This window comes from Pterocles gutturalis, unplaced genomic scaffold (genome assembly GCF_000699245.1).
Source record: "Pterocles gutturalis isolate BGI_N339 unplaced genomic scaffold, ASM69924v1 scaffold20494, whole genome shotgun sequence".
Taxonomy (NCBI): Eukaryota; Metazoa; Chordata; class Aves; order Pterocliformes; family Pteroclidae; genus Pterocles; species Pterocles gutturalis.
The window spans coordinates 26,469-46,426 of record NW_010131157.1 but is presented as its reverse complement, the minus strand read 5'-3'; the positions used below and the strand labels follow the sequence as shown (position 1 = coordinate 46,426).

Sequence of the window (19,958 nt, the reverse complement as noted above, 5' to 3'; positions counted from 1 at the left end):
AGCCCTCTTGCAGCACTAGCAGTCTTACTTATCCACACACTGGAAGTGCATTATCATCCATTGCAGAACAAAAGAGTATCATCACTGGATTAAGAGTCACACACAATTAAACAAGACAAAACCAGAAGAAAAAAAAAAAATCCCTATTATGCTCCTGGGTCCCCAGGATGCTCCCTCACTCTGCCTTCCAGTTCTGAAATAAATCTGAGGACCACAGGAGAGAGTATGAGCACACGACTTAGCTTGAGTACTATCTCCAAACATATAAAGATATGACCTAGCAAGTGTCAGACTCCATCTCCCTGCTCCTTCGCCAACCATGCCTTCAGGGGGTCTCATTATGCACTGCACTTACTGAAGAATGGAAACCCCATAAAGCTAAAAAACCGCTCAACTGATGCCAGTCCCACGTACACTTTTGGCCACAGAATTTCCAACGTATGGTATGACCTGCTGATGAGTGAGCTGAACCAAAATGACCTTCTTGAGCTGGAGTGTGCCTAGATGTACCACTGTAGTAGTGGAACAAAACCCTTTTGCCTCTCCCTTGGGAGGTCAGAACCTCAGGATGCAATTCCTGTACGTTCCCCAGGATCAGAGCTAGCCCTATCAGTGCCCAAGGCGAGTCAACAAAGTATAGCGCAGCAGTCTGAAATGTAGTAAAAGAAAACAACCAAAAACCCCCAACCTCCCTGAAAACTTAACTAAGAAAGATGAGTTCACTTCTCAGAAAGGTAATTCATTCTGCTTTCCTTTCTCGGGGATACGGATCAAAACTTTGGCTGCAAGGAGAACTTGCATTGTAGGTCAAGATCAACACCACTCAGTTGATCTCCCAGAAGCTAATTATCACACCCCACTGACCAGGACCAGAGTCCACTTGATCCATCCTCTAGGAAGGATTAATTTTCAAGTTAAAACCAACTAGGGGGGTTTAGCTGATAAAAACCATAGCAGGGAAATTAGGAGACATTCAACAGTTATTCCAAAAAGAAATGAAGGTGTCCTGCTGTTCCCTGGAGAACACTGCAGTGCTAGGTCTAGAAGGTGCGTTGTTTACAGTGGATGCTTTCCCCATGAGCAGGCGGGATGTTATCGGAGTGTTACGGATAAAAGATGCATGCATAAAGCAGGCCTCTCGGAATGATGCCATGGAGCAGTCTATCCTAACATACCAACGACAACCATCAATCTTCCAAGAGAGGTGAGAGCTGTTGCTACAGGAGTCAGGACTAACAGCAGAGAGGAGACACTGCCCTCCCGTGGCCATCTCCTGAAGCACTCTAGGGAACAACCACACCCTTCCATTTCTGCTGAACACGCCTCATCTGTCAAATCTAAAACTTTAGGGATTATATCTAATATTTCAGCGATGTGGTTTATTTTGCCTCACATCAGCACAAGTTCTGTCTCCTCAGCTCAGTTCAGAGGCAGAGGAGTGAGCGTTACATTCTGGGAAAGAATCAAAGCCAAGTACTGTTCACCTGCAACCCCACAGCAAGAGTTTAAAGGCAGATTATTCTCACCAGCCCCTCTTGGTTTGTTCCCCATCTTTTTTCCAGCTCATGCCTTAGCCTGTTGGACCATGGAAACTCAAAAACTTGCACCAAGTCCAAAATCCAGTCTGCCCAGACAGATTTGTCCAATATCAGCTTTCAACAGAGTTTAAATTAGCAGCTGGATCCAGAAAGCCTGAGGAGCTATTGCAGTTCCTGGCTGGGTAATGCCTACGTAAAAGAATTTATCTTTCCCTGGCATTAGAACTTTGCCCTGAGGGAACCAATGACTACTGCCAAGTCACAAAGTGAATGAAAAACCTGCAGCAGTCTAGACAGACAACAATGGACAGTGGGACAGACACCAAAAGGTCAGTTGGAATGGGAAAACAATTGTTATAAGAAAAAATAAATAACTTTTTTTTCTTTTTAGAGTCGTGCATAATCACTCGATTTTTTTGATTTTTTTTTTTCTTTCTCTTTTTGTTTGGCCACATGCTACTAGAAGGACTCTCGGCACAAGTGAAAAGAAACAAGGTAGGGTTGGAATACCCAGAAAATGTGCTGAAGGAGTTGGGAAGGTAGGGGATGTTAAGCCACAGGATTACATACAAGAGAAACTGTCAAGAATCACAAAGAGAAAATGAGAGGTAACACTTTATCTATCAGAAAGTGAGTTAGGGAGAACAGATGAGAACATTACATGGACTCAGTACTTCAGCTGGCCCGTGCGTCTTCGAGCCAGTTTTGACCTGCACAAGAAAGAAGTAAAAAAAGTATTTGTTGAATTCTGGAAGTTTATTTCTCTTCCCTCCCCACAGTTTGTCCACCTTTTTTTCAAAATCCTTTCGTATAGTCCTAGTTTACTCCATATGTTTAGGAAGTAAAATGTATGAAAGGCTATAATAAGAATGACTTCTTACTCCTTGGCTGTGCTTCTTTAAAGGAAGATGGGATCTTTTAAGGACTGCACTGCTAAGAAGTTATTTGACAGTGTACAGTAATAGCTTAGTTTTTAAATTTTTTTTTTGTTTGTTGTTACTGAAGGGAAGAGCCACTCTAGCATAGTAAAACCTTTCCACCAAGCAGGGGACATCTGTGACCTGTGTTAAAGGGAAGGCTTCTAGAAAAGTTAAAAAAGGGAAGGAAATGAGAATTTTTGTTTAAACTCACAATCAAAACAACGAAAAGGCAGTCCAGACCCACCTGCACAGAGGCAGTAAGAAGCTTCATAAATTTGTAAAATAGCTACACAAGGAAACCATTTTGTGGCCTCCGAATGCAGTATTGCATGAAGCATACCACGCATGTTCACACTGGATACATCTGCTAAGAATGTCACAAGCCAGAGCAACATCACTGCATTTCCTGAAACACGGGGCTTGTGGTTCTTTTTTTTCTGTTGCTCACCCTCCTCCCTCCTCCAGTCCACCCATCATGTCAAATTCTTCAGAACAAGATGAAATTCTGTGACAAACTGTCTGCCTACTAGCTAATGACTATCTGTCTGTATGCTTTGCAGCACTGTCTGCCCAGCAACTGCCTCTTACCGTATTGTGCCAGCAAGAAGTGGATTGAAGGCATATAACCAGTCATTCATGTCTTTGTCATTGATGGCCTGGAGCAGGACCCCGCGATGCTTTGTGCACACACCAAATGTGTTGGGCATCTGGAATATGAAAGACAATTTAAAATACCGAAATCTACAAGCACAGAAGCTGATGCACACTTCCTCTCTGTGGAAGAGTTTGCTATGTCACATTCCTAAAAACCACAAGAGCTCCTAAGGTCTTTCATTTCAGTTTCACTAGTCATTTCCAGGATATTAGTAGTCAGCCAAATGGGACATCTTCTACAAAAATACAGTTTTAACTCATGAGGGTGCACTTTAAGAGCTGCTGAGATGGTCCAGTAAAGTTAATTTGATTCCTTGCAGGATGTTTGTGTGTGTTGTTTTGGTTTATTTTTTAACAAACAAACAAACCAACACAACCCCAAAACACCACACAAACAAAACTACAGAAACCAAACACACAGGGTCATGGTACCAACACACACTCATAAAAGCAAATACGACCCGTAACATCAGCTTCAGTCTCTTGTAGAGCTGTGTCCAAAACATAAGAAACCCTGAATAAACTGGGAACTTTGTGGGCAGAATCATCAGATGCCAGACATTTCTCCAACACACAGATGCATCTTCCTTGTACCAGAGATGACACACGGGATGGTAAGGATGCACCTGTAATGTTCCTGCTCTATGGGTAAATAAACAATAGCTCTCAAACTGACCTTTACCATTGCCTGTTGATCCTCACTGTATTCCACCTGAGCTGTGGATAAGTTTATGATTCCTCTTTCTACAGGATCTTTGTCACTGTTGTAAATAAAAACATAGGGACGGCGAACCACCACAAAGTGCTTGGCCCAGGAGCTGGACAGTGGCTCCTTGAAGTGGAGGTATCCTTTCTTGGAGACCACAGAGCTGGCAAAAAACCAAACCAAAACAAACCCACAGATGAACAGGAATGCTTTCTCCCCTAAATAAGGCACCTACTGAGTATCTCTATTAACTGCAAGACACTGCATAACACACTCAGTCCTTAATATGTTTTATCTGCAACGGTATTATGAAAAAATTCTTCTACGGCAAGCTGAAATTTGTCTTCAAGAACTATGTAAAGGTCCGACAGAAAGAAGGACCCACAAAGATCTCCACTTCAGTGAATTTCATGGTTTTGATGGTAACAGACATCATATTTAAGTCACTAGAAACCCTGCTCATTAAGCAGATGCAGGGAATGAATGCTGCAGAGATCAAGTATCAACACAACTCTCCAGCTGTGCAGAACTCTGCAGTTCTGCTATCACCTGTTTAATTTACAATACTCAAATGAGGCAAAGAAAGTACAAATCTCAGAAGGCCCTTGTGACGGCTCTTAGGAAGCCGTGATCACACAAGAATACAAAACTTACCCTGGTCTAATTTCCTCAATATCAGGAACAAGGTTTAGGAATTCATTCTTTCCAGCTCTGGCAAGATAGGAGGTTTCTACTGCAGGAATTAGCTGGAACTGTTCCACCTCATGACAGGGACTGGAGGCACGAGAATTTGCTTCTGGTGTCCTTTAAAAAAAAAGCAGAGAAAGAAAAGTAAATCACAACAAACCAACTAAACAGGACAACAGAATTTAAAGTGCATCTACAGCCTAGCCTGTCTTACAAGTTCCATTCTCCAATCCAGATTTTTTGTATGACAATGGATCCTTTTGTACAATATCAAATAGCACTTCCCTTGAAATCTGTGGAATAAAACTTAAAATAACTGCTAGTAAGTTGCTTCCCCACTACTTCTGTCCCGTTTCTTTTGCCAAACAGAGTCACAACACAGCCATGTCTTACTACAGTTTGATGTAAAATCTACCACTTCATCAGCACTCCTCCTTTCAGGGCTGTTAAAGTGAGAAGGTACATATTACATATCTTTCACGAAGTAGTTATTCCCAATTTCATAAAAAATATCTTCTGTAGACACAGCTGAGAAAGATAAACAGAAATTACTGGCCAAACCGGTTTATTCTGGGTTGTTGTCAGTAGGTCTTTTTAACAGACCTTTGAAAAAAACTTGTGGACTCTGCGCACCGAAGATTTACTGGTCACTGGAATGACAAGCATCTGCCTGTTCTTTCAGAACAAAGGACAAAAAAACACAAGAACTTGGGAAAACAAACACTTCAGGAGAACACAACAGTGAAAGATAATTGTGTAGAGTGACTGAAGAAGATAAAGCAAGGGGGCTGTACAGAGAAATACCTGAAAGTAGGGAAAAGGAAGACAGCGGGGGGTGGGAAATCACAGAGCATAGCAAAGATGGATTTGTGAAGCACTGAGAAGTAATGTTTTCCTATTAATACCCTAGACTTACTTCTGATCAATTGAATTGCATCTTGAATCCACCAGAGAAGGGCAGGTAGATGAAGGTGTGAGGGTGGCACTGCTGAAACTCGACACTGATGGGTCCCGCCCAATTGGAGAAATATCCGACAACTACAGGGACAAATACAGGCAAAATATTACAGGAGTTGTTTTTGTAGCTACTGTTCAGTCCTGGCTAGAACATGGCGTTCCGCATGCAGAAGGCTCAGATGACAGAAAGGTACTTCTATCAGCCATTCCCCTACTCAGTAGTCAAGTTTTTGCACACAACCAATCATAAACCCACTGGGGATGAAAATACAATGGCACTTCTGTAGCAACAGCTTGTTAATAATGTCCTACCATGCCGATTATTCACACCCTGACTTCCTCAACAGAATACCAGACTATCCAGTTCTCAACTTGGTGTCCCCTGTGTCTACAGTTAGAATTTTTAAAAGAGCCCATTTATCCTTTTACATAGGGAAAGTGTATGTAAGGAAAGATAAGAGCACTTCCAGCCTGCTGATCAACTAGAAGCTACACTATAGTCCAAGTTCACACTATTTCTAATTCCTGCAATCATCTTTGGAACTTGATGCTGAAGAGCCAAATGCTTCCAACAGACTGAAAATAAAGAAAATGAATATGAAGTGTTCTCTTCATAGTATCAACAGATTCCACAAACTACAAATATATTGTTATTGTACTACAAATATAGTGTATTGTACTACATAAAATATTTACCTTACAATCACTGATGCTGTTGTACACCTGGTTAAATTCCTGATTGAAAGTGTGAGTAAGAAGCTGCAGACACTAAAGCAGGAGGGAAAACAAACAAAACACAGAAAAGAATTCTACATTTAGATTTTCAGAGAAATTTGAACACAAGAGGCCATTTGCCAAGCCACACTTGGCAGCTCATGAAAGAAAAACAAATTCTAACCTGCTGTGAAAAATCCCAGAAGAGGGGAATAATTACTTCCCTTGATAAAATTAGGAAGTTTCATTTACAGAACTACTAACGAAGGGGAATGAGGCACAGCCATAGCACAAGCCTAGCCACCAGCACTGGCTGGTGAAAATGGATTATTTCACTATAGAGCATATTAAAATGAAACTCACACAATACTGGATATTCACCATGCTGTCTGAGAAGCTCACCATTAATCTTTAATCATCTTTGGCATCTCAACCTAGCCCCATGATGCTTTTCTCATGTTATACCTTGGTGGCCAGCTCTTTCTCCCGATCCACCAGGCTCTCTATATCTGCTGAGTCATAGCCGCTGCTCTCGCTGGGCGTCACGGCACTCTCAAACGTTGTAGTCGAAATTTGTGAGGAAATGCTGGTGGAGGTACTGAGAGTTCCACTGCTCAGACTGGGAGACAATGAGTCACTCAGGGACTTGGGGATGCTGTCACCAAGCTTTTCACGAAGCAAAAGGAAATGTCGGGTTTTTTCCACCTAGTGAAAAAAGAAATCAGTATCGTCTGCTCCAGGATGTTGCCTATTCTACAGGCACTGAATTCTCATGCATTCTTTTAGGACTCGTACCAGTAAACATTTTGCCCATGAAGGGGAGTTTACAATCGCACTAGAAGTTGAATCTGCCTTTGTTGAATACACTGAGATTCTGAGCTGAAGATTCTACTCAGAAGCCCAGCCACACATGTTCTATCTTCTCTGTTGGAAACTGTATTTAAATCTTGACTTTGAGAACAAACTCCCATTTGGGAACCTGTTCAGCTCAGAAGGTCTCACAGTGGGTAGACTAAAGGCAAACTCAAAGGTATAGTTCTGCTTCTTCTTTCACCTCCCCTATCTCTTTACTCACTTCATGCAACAGCTCCAGTTTCTCCAATTCCCACTGATGCTCTAGAATGAGGCTGTCACCCCTGGGCCTCCAACCTGCCAGGTTCTCTTCTCCTCGCACATATGCCACAGATGTATCCAGGACTTTCCTCCTCCGCCTCTGCATTCCTGAGCAGTTAAAAACAACATGAGACATGTTAAAACATAGCCAGAGGGATGCCACTGAGACCCACTTACCAAATAGCAATCTGCGAAGAACCAACACTTCTGCTGTTTGGCTGGAAATACACAAGGCAATTATCTTGTTAACAGGAATCACACATCCCAAAGAGATTTGATTCAGTCTAGCTTTCTTACTTCATTCAGATATTTTCTATTGACTCCCACCATTTTCTATTGCAAACTCCTGTTCAGGTTAATTCAACACAAGAACTTCAATTGGCAGATCTTAGAGGAAAAAATATACTGATACTACATGAAATACATCCTTCCAAGTTATCAAGTTTGCAATATCTTCAAAAGACCAAGAGAAAACTCTATTGCTGCAAAACCAAGTCTCAACTGTGTTAGCTATGTCCCATGTATTATGCCCCCTAAGTCTATGACCCAGGTACATGCCCGGTTTCCTGATATACCCATGTCAGAAAATGTAAAGTTTTCAGCGAATCCTTGGTTCACCACTGGTAAACACAGACCCAAGTGAAAGGTAAAAGCCTGCATAAGCTTTTTATGGAATAGCAATGTTCCATTGATCCTATGAAACACAGGAACTGCTGCCCATCAGGACAGAAGTGTTTGCTCTGTTCTGCCTATGAAATTTTCTGCAGTATTTCAGTTTACAGCATCTTTATTGCTTGAATAAATCTTTCACTGCTTACCTGGACTTCCTGTGTCTGCCATTTTGCATAAACTTAGTTCATAGATCCCGGTTACTCGATTGCTGTTCACAAGAAAACAGAGGGGAAAAAAAAACCCTATTATCTTCAGAAATAAAGTGCATTAGTTTTCGTTAAGTGGTTCCCCAAATTAGAAGTTTATTTGTGAGTTAGAACTACATCTGAATTCTAATCTTGACATAAAACAGCCAGGACAGACTGATAGATCTCTAAAAACAGCATTTCCCCCCTGCTCCTCCCACCCCCCATTAGATTCTGAGAGCAGCTGCTGCAGTAAATTCCAGGTCAGGATCAGCATCATCTATGTGCAAGCTTGAAAAATGGATCTCTCTTCCCAACTGATCAGTCAGAAGGCTGGAAAGGGGTCAGAAAAGAGAAAAGCCACCAGAGTTTCACTGAAATAAATGCAAGAAAGAATGTTCAAAACCAGAACGGAGAATTATAACCAGGCAGACTTTCAAGGAAGAAATAAAGAAAACTAAGCTACATTCTCCTCATGCCCTCTAAGAGAAAAAGCGTATGCCGACATGAAACTGATACCAAAATTGGTAACTGAACTTACGAATCTGGAGATTTGGAGTAACCACTGCCAAAGAGATTGCGTAGTGATCGTGGGGGGGAGATCTTGGCATCTCGTGAGTAAAATACCATACAAACATCCTTTGTTATAACTGCAGGCTGGATACAGTGGTCAAGCTAAAAGAAAAAACAGTAATGAATGAGTGGCTGCAGACAACTGTGCCAAATTATACTGCCTCCCTCTTTTGCTGGGACAGCTTTTTGAAATTTGTTCTTGTTTGGGTCTTTGGTGAAGGGTTTTCATATGTGTTTCTGTGAAAGAGAACTGTCAAGTTTCTTGATTCATCTTGTGGGTGAAATAATTGTACTACACAAAACATCAGTGTCTTGCACACAAAGCTGAGACCTAGGCCAGTGTTCGTAGCACTAGTGGTACTTACCTAGTAACACTGACTGCTTTCAATGAATTTTCAGATACAAAGGCAGATAAAACAAGGCATAGAAAGGTAAGGAGATCACCAGTTTTAATGCACATTCGTTGTGAGGCAGTAATACCTTCACATCAAGATACTATCTGAATAAATTTTTCCACCCTATTCTCAGAAAATTAATAAAGACTCTCACTGGCTTCAGGATTCAAAATCACTTAGTTCAGTAAGTATTTATCTCAGGTACACATTGTCTGCCTGTCTCAAACAGTTATTCTTAAGTCACAAGGAAAAAGGAAGGCACAGGTGTCTAACCTCCAGGTAAGCAGAAAGGGTCATATAAATCTTCTCTCCGTATGGTGTCACTCGATTGAGGAGAAGGGAGTTATGCAAGGAGCTATCCCAAACTGCTTCAAACCGATAGAAAGTCCTGGAAAAAAAAATACAGGAAAAGCTCAATAGTAAGAGTTCCTCCGCATCCCTCTCATCGGTCAGTGGAAAGCATCTCTTCCTTGACATCATCCACTATGACTCTCAGGGCTTAGATAACAAATGCTTGAAGCAAAGACCTTCTCTTCTCTCCCAAGATTACTTACTTCTACCTCAAATGGTGTGGCATAAGAGAACATTGCCTGTTCTAAGAGAGACTCATCTAAAAGAGAAAAGAGGGAATACAGAAAAGGACAAAAGCTGTCATGACACTACAGTAAGTCAACACTAAAGAACAGTGTTTCTGAACAGACAGAACTCCTCTCTGTTGCTGCAGGTGCAATTCAGCCCAGCTGGACCTCCAAAGTGCATATGACGATTTTTTTTTGTTAGCAACACTCATTCTACACCATATTTTAGGACTAACATACAGCAACAGAAAAGATCCCACTAATGCTTAGTTTTATAAAACCAGCAGTTTCTGACAGCAAATCAGAATGATGGATAGGTAGGAATAAATCCTATATTCACGTGATAAAAGATTTCTTTCCATGTCCCCACTGACTTCAAGTAAAAACTTGCAGATCTAATACAAACTTTTATAAGAAGTTTCTTCAGTTTGGTACATGGAAAGAAAGGAGCTGAAGGCTCCCGCAGTTCTGCCCCAGCAATCAGGAAGGTTCATCTGTTCAACTGAGAAGTGAGAGACAGCATCATCCACAGGACAGCTAAACCACCAGGTCTAGAGTCACCACTACACTCCCTTCTCTCTAACAGGGGCTTAGGGAAACAAGCTTTCTCCTTCCTCACAGATAGAGCCTGATTTCCTGCAGGTTCCTTTGGAAAGAAGCCCTATACCCTTATTCATGAATACAGCACACTTTGCAGTTTCTATACTAGTAACAGAAAAAGGTTTGAATTCTTCACCACCTCGATATAATTTCCCTCCCAAATCCCCTTGCTGTTGAGGTTTTCCATGCTGCTTTGAGTCCAAATGATGTGGTACTAAAAGCAGGAAAGTGCTTTATATATATTATTTTTTTAAAACAAGTTATATCTCTAAAAAGCTTCTGTACTAATGCCCAAGACCAACTCACAAAAATACAAAATGAAACCAAAGACAAATGAGAAAAAGCAAGGTGCAGGTAGAAGGAAGAAGTAACAGAAAACAAAACCAAAAAAAGAAACATGAAACAGCCTAAAAGCAGACATATAAGAAACGGAGAGTTCTGATCTCAGAGTTCCCAAGAATCCCCTTTCCCTGATACCAATTACACAATTCCAAGCTCATATAGTGAGACCGCAGGAACTGTGCCGTTGTGTTTGCATCTGAAGTAGCACACATTGGCCAAACATGACTTCTCATCACAGAGAGAGCATACAGGTGTAAATGTTCATCAGAGCAGAACCAAACATCCTTCTTTAACAAAGTGACAGATTTTGCATGAACACCAAGTTGAAGTAAAGCATAGCTTCGAGACAGTTACTCTACCCGGATTTTGTCTAGCCAGGAAGTTAAATATACAGAGCCTTGCCTGTCCAAACCAGAACTTGCTAGAATAGTTACAGAGGGAGACAAAAAACAGAAGCGAGCAAACTTCTTTCAGCGTAGCCAACAGTGCAAGGAGGACAACGGAGCACAGAACACACAAAGCACGGAAAACAGGAGAAACAGGTTAAAGACACCAATGCATAGCTAGAACTGATTTTGAAGTGGATTTTAGCATTAGTGAAAGGTGGTGAATTGAGAGCATTGAAGGCTTAAAGTCTTCTCTTTTTCAAAAATGCAGAACGCAGAGTGCAAACTGTCCCAGATTGTGCAGCCAGCATGCGTGGCTGTGATCCAATGGGGAAGGTGCAAGAGGAATCCAGTCTGAGCAGCTACGTGTCTCACTTCTCTGCCAACTGGTAAACTAAGAAGTAGCAACCACATGGTTAAATTTCAGATGCAAATCCAACCTAAGAACAGAGGTTGAATGCCAGTCACTGAACAAAAAGCAGTGGCTGCCCTGTGCAATTCTGAGCTGGAATTTCAAGTAGCCTAATCATTCAGTCCTTGACTTGGTACTCCAAACATGACAAGCATTACAGTCAGAAACAGTAAGAAAATCCAAATTTAGTTCTTCGATACAGAACAAAGGAAGAAAATAGCAAGGACTACAAATAGGGACTATATTCTGATGGGATGTTTTGAGAACCGGAAAGACTGAACAAAGGAAGCTACCTCTTACATGTGAAGGAAAGTTTACCCTCACGAGTCTCCCACTGAACTGTACCTGAATAAACCCCTGATACCAAGGAGGAGGAGGTGTACTACTTCTGGAAGAGCTAAGAGGCATACTACCAGAATTCAGTGAAAGCTAAAAGGGTAGGGGCAGCAATACAAACGGGACATAAAGCATTCTGTTTCCAAGAATCTTTATGTGCAAAGGAAGCAAACAGAAAATACCTAGGCATATCCTTATCAAGAAAGAGCCTGTAAAACATAGAAAGAGCTTCAGTTAGTGCAGCCAAAAGCAGAACAGAAAAGCAACAGCTCAGAGGAACAGAACAAGTGGAATTAAAAAAAACCAACCACAACACACCAAGCAGAAAACAAGTCTGCAGACAACAAGCGAACATAAGACGTATCCCTTACCAGGGCTTCAGTTCCACTCCATCACCCTGCCACACACTCATCCCACAACACAAGCCTTGGCATTTTGGTACGAGATTCACTTCACTCGCACTCATCCTTCACCCAAGCAGCCTACCTAATGGAATACTACAGAGCTATACAGGAACTTCTTGAAATTGCCAGAGAACAAAAAGCGTAGGGCTTTCCAACTGCAAATCCAATAGTATCAGACTGGAAACTAGCAGCAGGCCCCTTATGTTCCAGTTATACTGATCCATTAATATAAATACACTGAAAGTAAAATACCCACTTCTCAGAGGGAGGCAGAGAACACCTGCTCAAAAACCCCACCGCTGCCTGCATTTACAGACACTAGGTGGCAGGAAGACATTCAGTAGGCAAGAACAATGTCCTCAATCCACCTTTAACGTTGCAGTGGTATTTCAAACTCCAAGCCTCTAATGGAGAAGGAAGAAGCCATTTCAGCGCCTAGAAGGATATTGCCTCCAGCATTCAGCAGCTGCAGCAGAGAAGGGCTCCAAAACAACCCCCTCTCCTCCAGAAACACTGATTCAGAGTTAAATTTCAGAGATATTCCTGCTTTGCACCAGCTAAACAGAGCCACAGAGCAATCAACTGACTTGGCTGATGTCAGAGCAGGGAGAGGCTGTGCCGGCAATGCAGCATTCTGCTTCACTGCCCTTTGTTGCAGACACTGAAGCAAAACAACGTGGAGTCTGACTGATCTTACAGCAATGCACCCTAATGAGGGGACACACACAGCCACAAACCTCTCAGACAGGGGCCCTGCTTTGCCCAAATGACTGCAGTTACATGGAAGAGACACCCCCTTATTAGAACTGGAGTCAATTTGTGATACATCTGTATAACTCCACAAATTATGACATTTAATTTAAAAGCATGTCTCTTGTTTAAATTGTCACATGCTTGTTGCAGGAATAATATAGGTATGTATACATCCATAAATATATCCCCTGAGACTGCCCTTGTACGTCAATGTATTCTAGCAACAAACCTTGACGGCAGTTTAAAAACTCTCTGTTAAATTCTGAGACACCCTTAAGCTGTTCCTTTCCATCCTCCCTTTATGGTGCTTACAAAAGGAACGTAATTCAAATGCATTGTCCAGAAATCCTCTGTGTGGAGCAATGACCTTCAGCTTTAGCAGGAATTTATGGTAACGCTCATTATCTATCTGTATGCCCTCTGCCCATGAAATTCTACATTTAATAATTAGCAACATTCCCAGCTTTCCAAACATCCTGGCAATACCTCAGAGGTCAAAGGAATTCTAGACTTCTCTTAGAGTGCTCACTTTATTCACTTACCTATTGGAGCTGTGAGAGGACTTCAGGTATTTTGCAGAAATAATATTCAGAGACAAAATAGCATCCACAGCAGCTTCATCTACCTCTGCTTTATTTCTTATACGTCCTGAAAAGGGGAGGAGGAGGAATCAATTAAAATAAAACCTGAAACACAGAAGGAATCTGTTTTCCCAAATATGATTTCAGACTATGTGATTAACAAGCAGCTGTAAGTGAAAGTTGCAAAAAACTTAAGTTTTTCCTCTGGATCTTTTTCAAAATCCTCCTCTCGCAGCCAATACTCATAAAGATGACAATCTGATACAAAGAGAAATTACCAATAGTACTTTTTCTTCCTTACATAGAAACATACAAAACAATCCACTCACCAACAACCAGCTCTCGCACATCTTTCCAGTGCAACTCACTGCCCTTCTCATGGATAATGGTGACTGTGATTCTACGCTGGATGCCCTGGTAGAGTTCAAAAACAAAACACTGGTGAAGAATTCCCAAACACACACATGTTACCATCATCCGTTTTGAACTTATGCTGCAAAAATGGAGCAAATAAGATAATTTAAGTTAGTCTGCAACTGTGAACAAACACCTATGTGTTTCAGGGCCCTAAAATTAACTTAAGAGGAATGTTATATTCTCAGATGCAACAGAAATTATACTCCTCCCTCCTCATTCCACAAAGGCAGAGGTTTTTTAATCTAAAATAGTTCTGAAATTGTTGCTACACTCTCAAAGAGGATATGTACGATCCCTGGGATATATCAGAGTTGATCACAATACTTGGCTAATGTGTGCTTATATACTTAAAGTGTATACACCAAAACAGAAAGTCTATATACCAAAACAAGTTACTAGAAAATAGCAGTAACTCATACTGATATTCTCTTCCTTTGTCACATGTACCTGTTACAAGTCAAAATATGGTAAGACTCTGTAATAGCTGTGAGGAAGGTGAAATTGTGGAATAGAGATAAACACCACATCTGAAAAAGAAAAATTCCCCAGGTGTTGGTTGCAACAGATTCCAGTGTTCCAAATGTACCGTACAGCTATCCAGGGAGAACGTGCTTTGTGTGTAACCGTTTCAAAAGAAGTTGAAAGACGTTTGCCTATATTGTGGATTTGGCAATAGAATTACAAAGGCTAGAATTACTCTCGTTTGAAATGGAAATAACTGATGAGGACTCTAGTAAATCCAGAGCTGAGTAACACTTTTTCTTTTTAAGGAAATTATTGGAATACGACCATTATTCCTAAGCTATAAGAACTGTCCCTATCATTTTAAGAAAGGGAGGAAATGGAAATCACAGGTAAACTCTGCGAAAAGGAAAGGAGAATTTGAAAGCAAATCACAGGTAAACTCTGCGAAAAGGAAAAGATAATTTGAAAGTAGAAAAAATATAAACCCATAAACAATATTTGACTAGGATTATCTTTAGAATCTAGCTAAAGACAAATTATTATTAAGGATTATTACAGGCATTTAAAATGCACCGAGACATGGTCATTGTGTAAATCTGTCTCATAGCCACATGGAGGGAGAAAAAAAACAATGAAAGATGAGTCCACACGATCCTTCTGTGTCCTTGGCAGAGATGGAGAGAACACCGAAGGCACAAACTTGGTCCCAAAGGTTCCCGTTTTTTTAAAAGGCTTTAATCTTTCATGAGTGGGATGCACGCTGACGAGCAAAGGAAACAGCAATATACTGGGGGCCAGACTTATTCTCCTCATAGCCCAGAGCTAACAGACTAAGTACAGACTGAGAGATGACTGACCCTACAGCTATCATTAGAAGCTGTGTGGGAAAGAAGACATGAAAGACGCAAAATCCCATCATTAGCATTCTAGCTGCTCCCCCAAAGATGAAACTTGCTGTTCTACAGCCTTCATTAGTACCTGGTGAAGCAGGAATGTCCCCTGGCAGGGCAGGCCTCCCGTGTGGTCCACAATCGCAGGAATATACCTGTGTGAGACAGGGGAATCAACAGCCGGGAAAGACACACTAGCACAGCAATGCTCTGTACTCTGCTGCCAACAGTTACCTCTCCATGTAATAGCTGAAGAAATAAGAGTTTCTACTGGCTCTCAGGCTGGACTCTTTATCATATCACAGTATCAGTGAAATACAGAAGTATCATACTGTACTTCCAGTGCTTCTGGAAAACTCTGTGGAACTTGCTTCTCAATATAATCCCTAAAGACCTGTCAGGGGAAAACCTATTCTGCAGCAGAGATGAACATAAAACACAGCCTGCTAGATGACTTCTGGAGCATAAAGTCTCTAGTGACCCAAAGAATCTAAACTCATGGCCTACATCGGATAAGCTTCCCCACCACCTGCTCAGCTGGTGTGCACGGGCTTTTGAAGTGGAAAGATTACTTCAAGTATGAAAGAATGTCATTCTGTCTCTTCAGTCCTTTCCAAAGGGGACAATGCTGCCGCAGAATTTGCACCCAATCACTACAAACCAGAACCCAGGCTGACACATGCCAGGCCACCACCCAATAATGACAGCTAAACATCAGCCTTGTCTGAACAGAACAAAGGGTAAAAGATCAAACTCCCATAAATGTAAAATATTCCAAAACACAAAGGGTTAATACTGGACTTACTCCCCCGTTGGCTCCAATTCGCTGATCTCAAACCACACAAGGAGATCGTATTTGCTCACACTCTGGCCCAAGCTGGTTTTGCTCATAGTATTTAGCTTTGTAGCTGGCACTTAAAGAAAAAAATATGAAAGAAGAAGAAGGGAAAAAAAAAAAAAAAAGAATGGTTTACAAAGACTGAACAAGTAAAGTTTACCCTAGGGCTCACAGACACATGCCATTTCAGTCATCCTACACATTCTATGTACATATGCAAACCCCATCTTTTTCCATGAAACTAATCTTGCTCACAAAGTGTTGTTTTTTAAATCTAAGTTATTTATATTTTTTAAAAAGTTAAATAAGGAAACAAAAGTGTATCCAAAAACCTTGTAAAAATATGCAGTCTCTCTAGATCTAAAGAAAAAGTTTTCTCAAAAGGTACATCAGTTACTTTATAGCTTAACACTTCGTGATTTAGAATTGCTGAAGTCAGTTCATCTGCAACATTACTCACCCATAAAGTACATTTCCCCTTCCCCACACAAGAAAAAAAAAATAAATCAAGAACTTAAAACTTTTGTCTTCACTTTGTCAGAAACTAATTCCCCATGCACTGGAAGGGCATAACAGTCCCTGGTTAAGAAAAAGTCCTTCTAAGTGTGCCTCAGTAGTCTCTTTTTGAAAAACAAAATGTGAATTCTGTTTATTTTCGGGGTAAAATAGCAGCTACCTCAGAAGGGCAGATTTTACAAGAATCAGTTATTTACAGCACTACAACTCCATCATGCTAGGCAGCAAGCGTGTCATCATTTACTCTTCCATTCATAACTCAGGGCAGTCACTCTTACACCCATTGTATCATGTAGCTGCTCTGCACATGAACTCATCACAGCTGGACTCAACGCTGTTGACAGCAAGAGGAACATCAAATACACGAGTCACTCAAGTTTACCGCTAAGCAGAAAAACTCAAAAGCACCGGAAGAGAAAAACAGCATACAGACACATTGAACTAAATGTGAAAGCCAGTTCTAGAAGTTCTCATGGACTTGCTCTGGAGCAATTAATAACCAGTGTGTCTTTTTTTTTTTAATAAAACAGAATACAAATGTAAGGAAGGAACAGCACTGTTAGTGGCAAAGAAGAATATGAGTAAAAAGGAAACCCATATAGATCACAGCAGAACGTTTCCTCTACAACTAGCTGTTTTTTCATACGCAGCATCTCTTATTCCACTATCACAAAGCTATGTACAGAACACCATTTATAAAAAAATAAAAATCAGCGGTCCAGGAAGTTTCAAGGAATAGATCCACTGACACAGAAAAATCTGTGATACCAAGCACACTGGAGTTTATAGACTCTATACGCTTTTCCCTAGAACAGCCTTCAACTTAAGCACAGCATCATCCTCCCATGGCTGCACCCACAGCAGTTTCTAGGATACTACATGATAAAGATAAGGAAAAAGGAATTCTGAAGCACGTTTTGGAACTACTTCTACATCTACCATAGATCAAGTTTGGCTACTAACCATCTCGTTTAGGAGCCCGCTCACTCTGACAACTGGGAACAGGCAGAAAGAGAAAAGGTGGCAGCTGGTCAGCTCCATCCTGGAAAGCAGCCACAGCAGAGGACGCAAGCACGTTGGCATGCTCAGAGAGCGTGTTCAGCACATGCACGTTTACATAGCCAGACATAAGGTACCTAATCAACTCAATTTTTCTCTCATGGTCTGCAAAGGGAATGGAACACACACAAAAAAAGGATGGTAGAAACATGCAGGTGAGAGAAAGCTGGAGAAGGAGGAAATTAAAAGGTGAAATGGAAAAAAACCCCACAGAAGAGTTCAGCATACGTTATTACAATTAAGCAAAGAAAACCAAACATCATTCAACAAGACTAACTCACTAAACAAGAACGTTAGAGAGCAAAAAGATGAAGTGGTTAATGAATAAGCAAATTTCCAGTCAAGTGCTCAGTAAGCACATCAAGAGCCACAGCCAGATCTCACGGAAGATGGTCAACACCTCAGGAATGAAATTCTACCCTTTAACGAACCAAGAAGCACTTCTTGCAAGAGGAGGTTGAAAAGATCACATAAAAAGGAAGACAGCCAGCAAAGACAGATCCAATGCCCTTTGCAGCATTCACTCCATACATGTCTTGGTGTCCTCAATAGCTCAGGAATACCCTGTAACCTTCATTTTCAGTGACAGAGGTGATGTACAGGATTAGAGAACTGTTCTCACCTGGCTTTGAGAGTGGCATAGGGGGAGGAAAGAATCTTCGGGAAGGTTGTGGAGGACTGTAGAGAAATGAAACGTTATCAATATAGAGGCAGATAAACATGAAAAATATATACAAACACACACACATGTATGCATATACACAGAGTACGGTCCTTTCACCTATTTCTGCCTCTAAAAATATCCTCACAATCCCATTAAGACAGGTAAATATCAGGAAAACAAGTGGACTCAGCATACTTCTCAGACTACCTTATGCCCTTTTTCTATTCTAACTTAATTAATCCTAGCTGTCAGAAAAAAAAAATTTTTTTACAATTTCCAACTGCTCTACCCCCATTCTGCACTGAAAATTTAAGTAGGTAACAGACATTTCCCAAAATAACGTAAGGAAAAGGAACAAGCCTCAGCTGGCATTTCCTCTTACAACCAGCACGTGCTTCCTCTTTGCAGCTGCTGCCTTCAGTAGGTGGGCTGATCAGCACAAGCAATCCATACAATAGCCTCCTCCCTTAAGCTATGAAGACAACAACAACTCTGGGTCCTTCCCCTGCTTCCAAAAATTCAAACACTCAGCAACTTTGGCACTAACACGTCAAAACATCTCCTCTCTCTTGTCATCCTACCTTTACGCATCAGGACACGTGCCCCAAGGGACCGCTGCACCTTGAAGCACTGTTAAAGGTTTACCCAGAACTCACTGAGATCACCACGGAAGTTTGAGTACAATATTCTGCCACCACACTGTTTGTAGAGTGGATGCAGCTGTATTGACAAAACTGCTTTCCATGTCTGAGATGGCATAACAATTCCATCACTAACAAAACACATCCACACCGGGTAAACACGCCTCTGCCAGCAGTCTTAGCTCAGTCAGGAACCCTGCTCGTGAGGGTGTGGCTATATAATTTCAGGCGTATGAAAAAGTACTGTCCAAACTGCAGAGCTAACCTCAACACGATCACAAACAGACTTCATGCCAGAACAGTGAACAATACCTGTTGAGATCCTGTCCTTGCAGATGGAGAGGATGCTGCTGATAATGTCCAAAGACTTCAAACACAATAGGCTTTGTTTTGATGTACTCCACAAATGATTCCGTCACTTCCACAGCAATCTGTTAGGCAAAATATGGAAAGAAAATGAGACATACACAAAGGAAATCTTGTAAGTCTGAATTTTAGGAGTCTGTGATTTTTCATACGGTTTAGCACCACTCACAGTTAAATAAACTGCATTCCTCTTTGGGTTAGGCATTAATTCTGCACTCCAATAAAGGAGAAAAATATAATCTCAGTATCAGGCATTTTAAGTAGGAGAAGAGGGGGCTATATGCAACCTAAGGATGTAACTGTGCATATATATCTGATATATGCAGCTCATGTGAGATCACAAGCACTGCTATTCACATATATTTTATTTCCTGCATTCTAGACTGCTTTCATTCAACATCCTGGAAAGGAAATAGGGAATTCAAAGGCAGGAAGCAGAGGTGAAACAGAAGAGTTAAATCTGCCACACAGAATCATTCTGTATTTTGTTCTCCATTGGGGATTACATCATTCACCTGATCACTCCTCCTACTGTCTACTCTTGCCCCCCTTTTCCATACGCCTCTCAGGAGTTTAATAAGAAGGATACACACAAC

The 19,958-nt window shown here is 41.2% G+C and overlaps 1 protein-coding gene across 1 annotated transcript in view; it reads right to left on the bottom strand.

The window, feature by feature from the left end:
* Window positions 1–1,922: 1,922 nt before the first annotated feature.
* Window positions 1,923–19,958, bottom strand: part of KIF1B (kinesin family member 1B) — a 43,481-nt gene continuing 25,445 nt past the window's right edge. Inside the window, exons 14-30 of the mRNA XM_010080513.1 lie at window positions 19,309–19,427; window positions 18,314–18,369; window positions 16,084–16,192; window positions 15,367–15,433; window positions 13,836–13,920; window positions 13,468–13,573; window positions 9,388–9,502; window positions 8,688–8,821; window positions 8,108–8,169; window positions 7,252–7,397; window positions 6,642–6,881; window positions 6,159–6,230; window positions 5,422–5,543; window positions 4,473–4,622; window positions 3,789–3,981; window positions 3,047–3,165; window positions 1,923–2,248 (exon numbers count right to left, since the gene is read on the bottom strand). Of these exons, the coding sequence (XP_010078815.1) occupies window positions 2,206–2,248; window positions 3,047–3,165; window positions 3,789–3,981; window positions 4,473–4,622; window positions 5,422–5,543; window positions 6,159–6,230; window positions 6,642–6,881; window positions 7,252–7,397; window positions 8,108–8,169; window positions 8,688–8,821; window positions 9,388–9,502; window positions 13,468–13,573; window positions 13,836–13,920; window positions 15,367–15,433; window positions 16,084–16,192; window positions 18,314–18,369; window positions 19,309–19,427 (1,938 nt within the window). The 3' untranslated portion in view covers window positions 1,923–2,205. The remainder of the gene's footprint in view (window positions 2,249–3,046; window positions 3,166–3,788; window positions 3,982–4,472; window positions 4,623–5,421; window positions 5,544–6,158; window positions 6,231–6,641; window positions 6,882–7,251; window positions 7,398–8,107; window positions 8,170–8,687; window positions 8,822–9,387; window positions 9,503–13,467; window positions 13,574–13,835; window positions 13,921–15,366; window positions 15,434–16,083; window positions 16,193–18,313; window positions 18,370–19,308; window positions 19,428–19,958) is intronic.